This window comes from Mya arenaria, chromosome 13, assembly GCF_026914265.1.
Source record: "Mya arenaria isolate MELC-2E11 chromosome 13, ASM2691426v1".
NCBI classification, from domain to species: domain Eukaryota; kingdom Metazoa; phylum Mollusca; class Bivalvia; order Myida; family Myidae; genus Mya; species Mya arenaria.
This window is the reverse complement of record NC_069134.1, coordinates 52,360,444-52,375,408: the sequence shown is the minus strand read 5'-3', so window position 1 is coordinate 52,375,408 and position 14,965 is coordinate 52,360,444. Positions and strand designations below refer to the sequence as shown.

Genomic DNA, 14,965 nt, shown 5'->3' with positions numbered 1-14,965 from the left:
ATATTATTAGCTGCAGCTTCCATTTCCTTTCAATTTTAAATGCCTTGTTTTGTAGTCCTTTAACTTAATATACACATAGGTCATGGTCAACAGATGACCCCTATGGATTTTTGGGTCAGTAGGTCAAGGAACAAGGTCATTGCTCATAACAGGGGATGAGTCAAAAACGTGATCTTCCATTATCCATTTTTGTGTTTTGACCATATTTTTCCTTTTGGACCATGCTTTTAGGTTGACAAGCTGATGGAAGGTAAGCCGTATTACATCGAGACAAAGTTTGATGGCGAGAGAATGGTTCTTCATAAAGATGGCGGAGACTACAAGTTCTACTCCAGAAGGTAGGATGGCTCTGGTAGACAGATATGATATCTCTGAATCAATGATAAATTATATTTTAGGCAGGAAAATGATACCCAGAAAAGTCTTGAAAGGAAACAAGAAGAAGCTGGTTTATGGTGCTAATCATTACTATATTACATGGTTCAGTGAGTTGGTATTTTGTATCCCATCTTCCGAAACCTTGCAATATTATTATACCCCCCAAAACAAAGTTTGGGGGGGTATACTGGAATCGGGTTGTCCGTCTGTCTGTCCGTCTGTCCGTCCGTTTTTTTTTTGTCCGGGATTCATCTTTGTCGTTATTGAACAAATCTTTTTCAAACTTTCAGATATTAATGGCCATGATGTAAACTTGCGCCTCTGTGAAATTGGTACGGGTCACATGACCCTGACCAGAGTTATCTCCCCTTGATGTGTTAAAGTAGGCAAAATAAGCCCTGTCCGGGATTCATCTTTGTTATTATTCAACAAATCTTTATCAAACTTTCAGAAATTAATGGCCATGTTGTAAACTTTCGCCTCTGTGAATTTGGTACAGGTCACATGACCCTGACTGGTGTTATCTCCCCTTGATGTGTTAAAGTAGGCAAAATAAGCCCTGTCCGGGATTCATCTTTGTTATTATTCAACAAATCTTTATCAAACTTTCAGAAATTAATGGCCATGTTGTAAACTTTCGCCTCTGTGAATTTGGTACAGGTCACATGACCCTGACTGGAGTTATCTCCCCTTGTAGGCAAAATTAGCTTTGTCCGGCCTAACTCCAGGGCAAACAACCTAGACATGGAGGGGTGGGGGGTATTCGTTAGCCTATGGCTTACAGTTCTAGTTCTGAATAAATTCAAAACTGAATAAACTGTTTGAAAAAAGGCGTGCAAAACTTTGTAACGCCTGAATATATATATACTCAGCCCTATCTTCGCAGCTCTTTATGTCACCTCCATGCTATTCATGATGTGCAGAACTCACATTTCATGTGTGCCAGTTCAAGCTCAAGGTCAAAAGTTCAAGGTCAAAGTTTGAGCCATAGAATTTGGGTTGGCTCCATATCTTCTTAACTGCTTGAAGAATTATCATAAATCTCTGGCCAAATGATCACCACATTGAGACATTGTGCATATCAAACTACTGGTGCACGTGCTGAAGGTCATGGTCACTGTTCTAGGTCAAAAGTTCTATCCATAGATTTAGTGTGCTTGCCATTTTGCCTTAAATTCTGGAATAATTTGCATGAAACTTGGTTCAAATGTTCAATACATCAACACAAGGTGCCATAGATTCAAGCCATAGATTTCATGTTAGCTCATCGACACAGAAACCACAATCCGCTTCCAATCAAATGTTGTGGAATAGAATGAGTTCAGCATTGGGGGAGACATCTGTTTTTGTTTTTTTTAAACAAGCTTCTAGTTCCTTATTGCCTCAGATATGTATTCGATGTCTAGTCAAATGTCTTTAATTAAAACCATTAATTCTTTAAAAGTATTAGGTTGCTGCAATTAATTTGCCCAGGGTATTCAATGGAGTTGTACGTTATAAATAGACAGGGTACCAAGGAGGATCGTTTCCTGTCATAGACGAAATGATAATAACTTTTTTTCAGTATTGTTAACAGCTTTGACAAGTTTTTAGTTTTGGTCTCAGAATCAGCTGATTTTGGTAGCAATGCCTTCAATTCAGTAATATCAGATGACTCGCAATAGAACAGGTCTCAATTGTTCGGGGAAACTGCGGAAAATCCTTTTTTTCTTAAAGCATTAGTAACGCTTTTAGCAATAAAATATCCATTTTTTAATCATAAATATGAAAATCTGATGTTTTGTCTTTGCTTATTGGTTTCTAGACATATATACTAAATGGCTCATTTCATGACACAAAATAAAAAAGGAGGCAAAATAGTCAATCTGTGAGAGTGTAGCTTTAATTAGCACGAGGGTGTGTTTGGTTTCAACCAGTTTGAAAATCACCTAGCACCCTACACCCACATGATTTTCAAACCTGACTTGCTGTCCTAACATCTGTATTTACAACATTCCAGCGGTAATGAGCACACTGGCGTGTTTGGTTCAAACCAATTTGATGGAAATCTTGTGCCCTATATCCACAACATTTTCAAACCTGACTTGCAGTCCTGTATTATGGATGGAGAAATGATACTCTACCACCCAGAGACTAAGACTTACGGTAAGTGTACTATAGTTATGACCGCCATTGCCCTGTCCGTCAGTCAGTCTGTTTGTAAGTCTATATGTCACTTTGTTTCCGCTCAAAAACTTGAGAATGCTAAGACCCAGGAACTTCATACTTGGTATGCAGGTTGGTCATGACCAGTAGATGACTCCTATTGGTTTAAAGATCAGAATGTCAAAGGCCAAGGTCACAGTGATCTTGAGGTGGAAAAAACTGTTTCTACTCAATAACTTGTGAACGCTAAGACCCAGGAATGTCATACATGGTATGCAGGTTGGTCATGACCAGTAGATGACCCATATTGATTATGAGATCAGAAGGTCAGAGGTCAAGGTAGCGGTGAACTTCAGGTGTAAAACGGTTTCCTCTCAATGACTGGAAAATGCTTGCACCCAGGAACTTCTAACTTGGTATCATCTCCAGTCCAAAAGTACAAATTTCATGTTCATCATTGATTTTTCTCAGCTACGATCACACATCAGGGGAGACATGTGCTTTTTCAAAGAAACAATCGTTTATACCAGTATTGAGAAAATGTGTTTTATTTCATACCAATTCCATGGTCAAATTTAGCTTGCAAACTTGTATTATAAGCTGGTATCAAATTGTTTTGCATTTTGGTGTACGCTTTATTATAAAGTTAGTATTGGGATAAATGTTAAAGAACATTTTTAGCGAAAATTAACTAGCGTCTTTTGTCTTTTCCTATCAGCCACAAAAGCAATGAACACAGACGTAAAGACAGTGAACAAAGATGGCTTCCAGCCGTGTCTGCACGTGTTCGACATAATGTTATACAACGGCCGCGTGCTGACGAACCTTCCCCTCCGAGAGAGGCTCCCGTTTCTTGAGAAGGCTTTTACACCGTGTGAGGGCCGCATGATCATCAGCCAACATAGGGACGCCAGAACAAAGTATGATGAAGCCTTTGAAATTTGTAATGGTTGCATGTCACCTTTGTTGGCAACACAATTATGCATTAAAATTTTAAAAAAATCATTTTTTAGCATCAAACTATATTGTGCTTCTTTAACTCACTTCTCATTAGGGATCTCTTGAGTTTTTGCAGAATTAAAGATGAATTTTTTCCTTAATATTTTGTGTAAAAGTCAGCTTGGCAAATTAAGATTGATGGTTAAAGTTTATGATGTTTAACTTAATGAGAATTCACAAACTTAAGGTTCTTTCTTTAGCGAAAAGTTTTATTTAAAAGTTTCAAGGTGATGTTTTGATAATTACACAAATAATTTAACTTGTTCATATATATATGGTTTATTTCAAATTCTTAACTTTAATTAATTGCATTTAAAGGCCTAAGGCTTAATTTCATGTACAACAGAATATGAATTTGAACATTTGTGAATGATGAATAATTATATAGCACTTACAAATGTACTTTTATATATGAAAGATTACATAGAAAAAGATGCTATATACATTAAAAATACTACAGTTATGTTGAAACCTGTTTACTCGATAACCCAGGGACTGGCCAAAATACTTCCAGCCTCGCGAATATCGAGCCAAGTGGAAATGCTTACAAAGAGTAAACAAAAATCAGTCCTTGGCCAATGAGAAACTCGAGCCAAGCGATGTCGAGCCAACAGTTTTCGATTGTACTGTTATTTGTCCAAAAAAAATAATACTGGACACAAATAATGCTTACAGTATCTCATTGGTAATATATCATCTTAAGAGGAAATAAAAAGTTTTTATTGATTCATGTGGCGGAAATAGTTTTGGGGCTTTTTCTCATTTTTTTGATAATGTAAGAAGGAATTTTGTTATGAATCAATACACGATAAAGATAATTTTATCATTTTTTATATGGTATCTCATGTTACATTATTCTATCATTTAAAGACATATTTGATGTGTATAGATACTTTTTATTTTTGGACACTAGAATTGTTCAAGGTGATGAACTTCTAGGTTTCATTTCTGTCCTAATTTCAAGGCTTGAGTTTTTTTTCGGTAGATTGACTAGACTAATACTGAAGAAAAAAAAAATGAATGCATACAAAAGAAATGTTTCATAATCGGTCAATTTTCATAATCGATCATCAGAAATAATAGGACTGGTCCTATTAAAAACAATCATGGAATTGCTTGGCATAAGCAAAAGCGTCTTGCTCTTCATAAGAAAAATAATACAAGGAAACATGTTACTGGAATTACCTACTAGATATTAATTCATTCCATGATAAACTAAGCAGATAACAAACTAAACAGATAACAAAGTCAGTTCAACTTACCACACATTACAGCCAGGACTGTGCGGACGCCCTTAACGAGGCTATAGATGGACGGGAGGAGGGAATTATGGTGAAGAACCCTGAGTCTGTGTACAGACCCAACACCAGGAAGGGTGGCTGGTTCAAGGTGAAGCCAGAGTATGTTGGAGGTAGGATAGAGCACAGGTTGTTTATCTTTTGTCACATTCGCTAATGGATAGAAATCAAATATCACCAAGGCCCTCAATGTATTGTTTCGGGGGCTGAAATTGGGCTGTTGTTTTCTTTCTAAAAGTATATATTTTTATGCCCCCAAAGGTGGGCATATTAAAATCGCACCGTCCGTCCGTCCGTGTGTCCGGCTCAATAACTCGTGTCCGGGCTGTACTTTCCCTTGTATGGACCGATTTTACAATAGCTTGCCACATGTGTTCCCCATACCAAGATGATGTGTCGCGTGCAAGACCCGTGTCCCTATCTCTAAGGTCAAGGTCACACTTAGTGTTTATTCACAATGGAGTGCTGCATATAAGGACATAGAGTATAGGTTGTCGTGTCCGGGCTGTAACTTTCCCTTGTATGGACATATTTTAAAATAACTTGCCACATGTGTTCAGCATACCAGGACGACGTGTGGCGCGCAAGACCCATGTCCCTAGCTCTAAGGTGAAAGATACACTGTGTTTATTCACAATGGAATGCTGAATATAAGGTCATAGAGTGTAGGTTGTTAAATATGTGTGGTATTTTTTATGTTCAGAGGCAATTTAAAATAACTTGCCATATGTATTTGATATGTAAAGGCAAGATCAATGTTTCATGTACTGACCTTGTTCATAGGTCAATGTCACATTCGGGGGCATTTGTCACATACTGTGTCAGCTGTTGTTCTGTTATGAGAGTTGCAACTTCCCCCTAAGGATAAGCACTATTAAAAAGTTTTAAATTGATGCAAAAAAGGATAGATGTATAATGAACAGTGGACTTGACTTCAAATAAAGGTGTACAATGTAGCATTCTCATGATGATTTTAGATTATTATTTTTTTATTTCCCCTTTGTTAGAATTTTTGCAAGAAAGGGGTGCAGCCCTTTCCCACTTTAAAAGGTAACTAGGGGCTTACAAGGCAAGCTGAATTGAGGTCTAATTAGAGTATGTTGCAGACTTCCGGAAAGTTGAAAAAAAGTGGCAGACATTCGTTCTGACAAGACATAAAAATCTGTCAGACCGAAAGGAAATCTGTCAGACCGAAACAAAAGGAACAAAAAAACAAAGTAAAAACATTGCTTTATTCATCAATAGCAGCTTATATCTTTATAAAGGCTTTATAGTATGTCTCTTATGAAAATCATCACTCTGTCAAAATTCAAAAGTTCATATTGATATTCAAAACACAGGTGTTGGACAGGGTGACAACCTCCTGTGATGCCAATGGTTCTGGTGTAGTATGTTCGATTATATGCAGGCACATCTAGACTCTGCCTAAAAGTACAAAATATATCATGGACAGTGGATGTACAAATAAACTTTTATCAATAAAATAATGTTGTTTTTTTTCACAAATAAAATGCCTTTCACAACATGCCAAATATTATATTACAGTGGTGAATTTAGATTACACTTTTATACCTTATTATGGATTTAGTTTTTTTTTGTACAGAATAAATTATTTTTTTAAATTTATAAAGGTAGAGCTATTTTTTAAGATAGAAGTAATAATTTCCTACCAGCAAAGTGTCCATAACTTTCTGTTTCTGGAGGTTTGAGTTTCACCATCATCATCGCAGGTTATTACTTGCTTTTTTTTGTCAATAACGAGTCATTTCCTATTTCTTTGCCATTTCACAAAATAATTCTTTGATGACATTTCGTTTCATATTCATTTTCCTTTCAGAGCATTCATCGATTGAAAATTTTATGTTTATTTAACTAGTATTCGTTAAATGTTAGAGAGAAGCAATGTTTGATGCGCAAATGACTGTCAATATGTAACACGCCCACCGATTGGTTCTTCTACGGGCACTGTGCCGAAAGCAACCAATGAAAACTTGTGTAACGTTTTTCTAAGGCCCTCATGCTAAAACCCGGTTACCGGAATTTTATGCTAAAACCCGGTCACCGGGAATAAAAAATAGCCGGACAGTTGGACCGATTTTTGTTCAGAAATCGTCGGACCGGATCAAAATTTGCCGGTCATGTCCGTCAGACCGACGACTTTCGGGAAGTCTGATGTTGAAGTCCTTTTTTCAGGAACTTATTGTTGCTCATGATTGAAGGCAAGTTCTGGTTTCTGAACAGAAAACAGTCCGGAGTTTGAATCATATTTCTTTGTAAAGCTCTTGAAAATGAGTGAGAATAAACTTGTATGGACAAGAACTGGCCTCAGTTTTATGAACTTTCTAAAATCCCTTATAAAACGGAGAAAGCTATGAACACAGTTTTGCATTCATGTTGGAATCTGTGTCATATTCACATTTTAAGGAGGTCTAAGACTTCCTATAGGAAATTATAATGAAAAAATAATCATGGCTGACATTTCTAAAATCAAGTTTAAGTTAGTAATTTGTCCTAATGAAGTAAGATGCAAATGCTTGCTACAAATAAGATTTTTCAATACATTGGTTCCTGAGGCGTGATATGTCAGTGCTACATTTTTATGCTATTTTGAGATAGATTAGGTAAGTTGAAGTTTAGCGATTATTTAAGTCAGAAAATTAACAAAATCAATTAGTTGCCATCAGTGATGTACCTAAAGATTAAAGATTTTGAATTAACGTCTAAAATCCTTACTTAGAATACCATCTACATTTTTAGCCAATGAAATTGAAGATAGACAATCATTTAGTACTAGGCTTAATCATTAAGAATTTAAATTTCAAAGGTTTGCCTACTGCCACTCATCAGATGCACACTCCCTGATCAGATTTTGTACTGACAATGTGTCAGCCATTGAGATAGTATTCTAAGTCGAAAACCTGAAGTAATATTTCAATGATTAAGAAGGGCTCATTCACTACGTTCACTCCACCTCATTCCTAATCATTCAAATGTTACTTCATGTCATCTAACTATCACATGAAGCAAACCCCTGAATTTTTCTCTGTATTTCTGATTCTGTTCACTGACAGGTCTCATGGATGAGCTTGATGTGTTGGTCGTTGGCGGGTATTTTGGGGTCGGACATCGCGCTGGTATGATGTCACACTTCCTGTGTGCTGTCGCGGTTCCACCCACAGACGGGGACAAACCGGAACTTTTCTACTCGTTTTGTAAGGTAAGAATCAGTGGTATGCTGCAGGTCCGATTATTCCTGAATGGGTTCAATGCGGTTCGCATTGTAACATGATGCCATCATGGATTTGCCAAAAAGTATAATATCGGTGGCCTCACTTCCAAATGTCGAAGCTACAAAATCCCATGTTTTCAGTAGCAATGTTTTTAGTGTTTAGTGTAATTTGATCACACATTTTTTTTCCAAAATGCCGAAGTAACAATTTTTGAAGTTACAATTTCTAAAGGTTTGGCATTTTTGCTTGTCTCTAAGATGTCCAATCATTGCTCGACAATTTGATCACATGATGCAGCACCATTTTCTCATTTGATTATTTACTCAGCATTTTGCAGTTAGATTCGGCTCGCCTTTATGATTTTAGTGATGCATTTAGCTTGGGCATTTGGAAGTGAGGCCATTGATTTATGAATGACCATCTGAATCTGTTTCAAATAGTATATTCTGTCAAGGGATCACGATAATTTACTATTTTGTACAATATTATAGACCTGTTTTAAGGCCAGCAATAAAAATATGCCTCTACCTGGGGACTACAATTTCAGTTTCAGACAAAAAATAAGGAAATTTTGAAGTTAATGTTTTAGCATATGTAATGTAATAAGATGTTTACAGGTTTAAACATGATACTGAGGAATCCACACGCTTTTTTACATCTTGCTCTCAACCAATTAGCTTTGCACAAGTGCAGGATTAAGTATTTGAATAATAAGTAAAGGGAAGTAACTAACTTATGATCCTAATGATTTCATTCTTCTCTTAGTAAAGGGGATAACTGAATTATTATCTAATATTTTCATAAAGTAATATGACTAGTTTCTGAATGCATCCTAGGCAAATGTTTTGATGTAATTTTAAGTTCCAGTCTTGGCTTATTTATTGACCATATGATCAGATTTTCTATTGTAAATACATATCAAGAGGTGTCATTCAATAAGGCAATATTAAACAGAGATGACAATTTTTCGCTTTTCAGCTGATTTCCTCTTTTTTGGCCATTAAACTTTAAAAAAAAAAAAATTCATTTTATCTAATCTATGAGGCAGGAGAGGCAACTCCAATGAATTAGCATGTTATACTCAAATATTGTTCAATAACAAATCAGTTTCAGTAGCCTCCGTGGCCGTGTGGTCTTTCCTACCAGTCAAATATTATTGTACTGAGAAGGCGGGCTCGGTTCAACTCCAGCAATTGCTAGTATATTTTTCAATCGTAAAAAGCATCTGGTACTTTGCGGAATCAATGAAACTGTGTCATTAATTATTCATGATTACGAAATTTTCTTAGCAAAATTGCCCACGGTACACAACGAAGCACAGCGCAGTGTGTATCGGGGGTATTGGACGATGATAGTGTGATTGGGATACTCCTGTTTTGTACTATTTTCTACTGGTTTTCTGGGTTTTTTTACAAATTGCATTGGCATCCCTTATGAAATTTAACTCAAAACAAGTTTTGTCAACTTCATAAAAAGAAGCCTTAGAAGTCAGTTATAGTAAAAAAATATAACAAATTTCGTTACCATGAAGGTGATATTTTTATTCACATTATATATGCTTATTTGATGATTTATAGTGCTAAATACATAAAAGGTTCAAATATGATATGGTACTTACCCACTACAGTGCTATTTATTTGTAACCACGATTTTTCTTTTATTACACTAGTATTTATATCAAAATTATAATTTGACAAAAGAATTATGATAGTCACGTATAATATGTAATAGGAAATGTACTCCTTCATTTTTTGCAGATTGGGTCGGGCTACAGTAAGAAGGAGTTGCGGGACTTTAACGCTAAACTCGTGGACCACTGGCAGGCATTTGATAAGAAGAACCCACCTCGCTGTATCGAGCTTGCTTCAGGGTTTAAGGAGAAACCTGATGCCTGGATTGACCCCAGCAAGTCTGCAATTGTACAGGTAGGGTTTAGGACAAATTGATGGGAAGAATTCATCAGAGGGAAGGGGATTTTGTCATGTGGGGGAGAGGAGTGGGGGGGGGGGGGGGGCGAGGGTTCTGTCTTCAATCTTAGAATATTTATCAAATGAAGGATGAGCTTTTTTCAACTTCTGAATGTTGGTGGCTGTAGTATTCTAAAGGCCATTTTCAATCAGATGAGTTTTTTAACCATTGTTTGATTTATTTAATTAACTTCCATTGCAAAGATGTTTATGTACATATATAACCATTTTGAATAAATATAAAACATCAACTGAAAAGGTTTTGAATAAGAAAACAATGGGTAAGCATTAAGTAGCCGTTTTACAACTTTTGCTGATTTTAAATATTTTTGCTTCATCCCTATAATACTAAAATAAATCAGTTTATTGTAATCTTATCACATTTACTCATGCCGATAAAGATTGAAGAGATAATCAATAATAAAGATTTTAGGACTTGGTTCCCTCTGCGTTTATATTCTAAAATTACAAACATTTGTTTGAGTTGTAATTAATAGTACTGAAACATTAAAACATATATACTTTTCTATTTAGATAAAAGCTGCAGAGATAATTGACAGCGAACGTTTCCGATGTGGGTTCACACTGCGTTTTCCGCGGGTTGAGAAGTTCCGAGATGACAAACATTGGTACGAGTGTATGACCTTCGAGGAGGTCAAGGAACTCAAACAGGTGGTTATACATTTAGTATAGGAAAAAACACCCCCTAGACAAAACACCTCATGCTCATTTTCGTATAGGTGGACAAAACGTGCCTCATCATTTTACAGGGCAGACAAAACATCCCCTTATATCTCTGGCTCCCACATTTTGAGTGTATCACAGAATACTCTTTACTCCTCCACCAAATTTTGCATATGGACAAAATTTCCCCGATTCATTGCAACTGTTTTAAGTTTGTTTGTGAGTAAAAAATTATCTAAAGTTTAATAAAAAAGAATATTATACAACTATATAATATATACGGTTTATGGTAAGAAAAGTTGAAGATCCTAATTTATTGAAAAAAAAATGTAGGGTGGGAAATTTTTCCTATAGGCACAGAGGTAATTTATGCACACTAAACCTGCTTACTAATTGTAGATTTTTTCATTTACTGTATATTTTAACTGGTCTCGGAACTATTTAACAAATGAAATGTTTTATTATTGGCATGTGTTTATTGCATAACAACGACAGATCCCCCCTTTGGGATGGAATTCGTCTGATGGGATTTTGCCCTCCACTCTGCATTACACCAGTCATCAAAATTATTCTTTTGGATGAACAAGCCTGAATTAATATACTACTGCTTGGCATTACTTTTTTTAACAAGCCATGCTGTATAAAACCCTGAAAACCCCTGAAACCCTTGTGGGCTAATTGTCCTAATTTCAAACACTGTTGCAATATAGATGGATAACTAATGGTAAGCAATCTGACAAAAAGTACTTGAACCAGGATGAAACTCTTGCTGATTCTTTTAAAAGTAAGAGGTCTGTGAAGAAGATTAATTTAAAATCATATCTCTGTCATCCCATAGAAATCTGGTGGGAAGCTGGCTGGCGGCTATGTCGAGTTGGGAGGAGAGGAAGAGCCCGTCAAGAAGAAACGCAAAGTCGTCAGCAGGGCTGTTCGTCCCACTCTGGGCTCACAGTTCCGGGCGGCTGACACCTCAGATGTTAAACAGGTATAGTTAAATTATTATGTCCAAGCATGCCCAATTTTTCAAAGAAACCTGTTAACTATAGATATTGCGACATCAGCACTTTTCATAACATGCAAATATAATGTTGAATATTAAAGTGAATATTCAAATTGACAATACCTGCAATTATGCTTTCTAATCATGCGCTATTGCTAATGTTATTTTTGAGTCACTCGAGAGTTATTACCCTTTAATTATAGAAATTACCACAAATCAGTCTTGTCCGATCAATAATGCCAGAAGCCTTTGTCCAATCAGCACCAAGTTTAGTCAGAATGTTTATGGGCAGAATATCTGTCAAATTTGATAATTGTCAATAAGCCTCAGTCAGGTTGTCACCCTTGAATTGGCAAAATCTGTATTTACAGTGTCTGCTCTCTAAATGTGGCAATGTACAACCAGTTATCACCAAACTGGAAGTCCTAAAAATGGATATAGGGCGTATTTTGCAACTGTTGGTGTCTTGTTTAAATTGATAAACAGTTCTCATCTATTCCCGTTTCAGGTATCCAAGTTACTTGAGGGTAAAGAGCTATGTGTGATCAATGGTCCGAGTGGTTTGAATAAACAACAGCTGGAGACCAAGATAGTCGAGTGTGGCGGGACTGTCATACAGAACCCGGGTTAGAAACCAAGTCTTTAGTTTCATCTTTTATACACAAAAAGTAGTCATGGACTCGCAAAAGTCTGTAAGATTGATTGATTAATTGGGTTGATAGATTTGATTAATTGGGTTGATAGATTTGATTGATTGATTGATTGATTGACTAAACTTCATACCTTATGACTGACCAACCAATGAGTAGTTTTATTGGTAGGTTAGTTTCTTGGGTTATATTGATTGTTTGACATGAATTGATTGATCAAGTGATATATCTGCATTAAATTTTTCTATAGTTCTCATAACCCATGTGTTTTGGTTCTCGGTTTGTATGCAGATTAAATTGAATTATTTAATTAAATTAATTATTTGCGCTGTCTTCTTTGAAATCATATTGCTGGTCAACAAGCAGAAAGATTGAAAGATTGTCTGGTTAGCGCAGTGGTTAGTGCACTGGCCTTTCATCAAGGGTTCGATTTCCAGTCTGGGCACATGTGAATTTGGTCTCCGCTTTCCCCAACAACACAAGACCACACTCCCCTGCAACATCATGTCGACAAGAGTGACTTAGTATAATAATAAGTTAACATAACTTTCTTCACAATTGTTGTGAAAGAAATAAAATTGTATAGAATTGTATTGTATAAGCAGAAAGATGAAAAACTATCTTGATTTTAAGGTGCCGAGACCTACTGTGTGATTGTGGAGAAGGTCAACTTCCGTGTGAGCAGTATGATCAAATCGAACCGTTATGATATAGTGAGGGCCGAGTGGCTTATCAGATGTTTTGATGCCAATACACTCAAGCCTTGGTAAGTTTTTCATTTGAGGACTTAAAAGTATTTGAAATTAAAAAAATCAACGATATAAATATGAAGGGATTTTTTTTATATATATTTAGTAGAACTAAAACACGACATATATATATATATATAAAATCTGATTGTTTTTTAAATGAGTAACAATTAATGAAGAACTAATTTGGTTCATTTTAAACAATATTTCTTTCGGGATAAATATTTTTAAAACCCCATTCCCCACGTGAAATACCTTTAAACAGACATATTTTTTTTTACAAAAATCCCCCCCCCCCCAACCCTCCCATGTTCTGCATGATTTTCATTGTTTGCCATTTTTTAATGTTATATCATATAATCATAATATATAATGTACAAAGTGTATAATATATCATTTTATTACATTTTACAACATTTTTACTCAGAAAAAACATAAAGCATACCGGTAGTTTAAATACATATGGGGAGTTAGGTCAGTCTTTGCAAAAATTGTTGGGGTAGGGGGATTTTATCTGACATGATTTCAATTTACAATAAATCACTTAAATGCCTGTTGATTAAAGTCTTGATTTTTAAGATCACCTATAAATTGAAAGAAATACAATTAATTAAGAAGCAATTAATGTTTCACCACTGCTGCTGTTTGAAACCAGAAATTGTTTGCCTTTGGTTTTTGTGTAAGATTGACAGTGTTACTCACCATTTTAAACTTATGTAACTAATGTGTGGGATGATATGTTCCTTTAAAAAAAGTTCCTAATTTTTTTATTTTTGGTAAATTCGGCCCTACTTTTGAAACCTGAAATTCTATTTATATACAAGAATAGCAGTAAAAAAAAATTAATTAAAAAATGTGCTGCAATTAAATAAGATTTCCATTGTCTGAAGACTTGAACATATTTATGAATTTATGTATTCAGTCTATCAAATTAAAGAAGTGAAAAAGGTATTTCAAAAATATAATTCATGTGAAGGATTATTGAATTTGTTAAGAAATGCATTCTAACATTTTCCCACACCTTTCTTCAAGTTTAGGGGACTAAGAATTTTTATGACACCCTGTTTATTGGCCATTGACACCAGTGTTGTTTTAGCCCCTTTTGAAGTTTTATGGCCCCTAAAAATGGTGAAGACCCTGGTCAGTTGTGGCCCCTTCTTTATGATATATGTTGTGCACTGCATGACACCTGCATCCTGTTAATTGCACATTGGTCCCTTCCTTTAATTAGGGGATTAGATATAGATTAGGAGATTATTTTAATTTAGTCATGTGATCTAAATGGGAAGGGCTTATTTGCTTCACCATCTGTGATTGGCTTATATGGAAAATTTAATTTGCCTAATCTAGTACTGAAACAAGTTTATAGTTCTGATTTTTCTGCAATTATCATTCAATTTGGTATTCTTCTGTGAATGTGTGTGAGGATATTCACCTGGTGAAGTCTAAAGAAACAGCCATCAGACTGGTAAGTTATTAGATGTTTCTTTTAAATAATTATATCTATTGAATTTTTTAACCACTATTTATTGATTATACATGTAAAATAAGAAATGGTTTATTTGTGCATATACCATTTTATATTAATTTATTGTTTTGGGTTTTTACATAATGTTACTTCTTGGTTATAAAGTTACAAATTTCATAGGTGGTACAAAATGAATGATTCCTATGTGATAACAATAAACAAATACTGCATCATAATTTAATAGGTCTTAAAAATGGTAACACTTTTTGACAGCAAGGTGTGCTAGTCCACACCAAACTCATATGATCAGATTTTTAAAAAAAGTAACAAAAAAGCAACAGGCAAGCAGAAAAATCATTCTTAATAAGGCCATTCATAGTATGGGCTGATTATAGTT

At 35.3% G+C, this 14,965-nt stretch overlaps 1 protein-coding gene across 1 annotated transcript in view; it reads left to right on the top strand.

Annotated features, from left to right (window-relative positions):
- Positions 1-14,965, top strand: part of LOC128214944 (DNA ligase 4-like) — a 38,695-nt gene that overhangs the window by 4,479 nt on the left and 19,251 nt on the right. The window contains exons 7-16 of the mRNA XM_052921665.1: positions 232-338; positions 2,378-2,523; positions 3,242-3,443; positions 4,797-4,933; positions 7,892-8,037; positions 9,808-9,975; positions 10,552-10,689; positions 11,540-11,686; positions 12,210-12,327; positions 12,985-13,117. Coding sequence (XP_052777625.1) covers positions 232-338; positions 2,378-2,523; positions 3,242-3,443; positions 4,797-4,933; positions 7,892-8,037; positions 9,808-9,975; positions 10,552-10,689; positions 11,540-11,686; positions 12,210-12,327; positions 12,985-13,117 — 1,442 coding nt within the window. The remainder of the gene's footprint in view (positions 1-231; positions 339-2,377; positions 2,524-3,241; positions 3,444-4,796; positions 4,934-7,891; positions 8,038-9,807; positions 9,976-10,551; positions 10,690-11,539; positions 11,687-12,209; positions 12,328-12,984; positions 13,118-14,965) is intronic.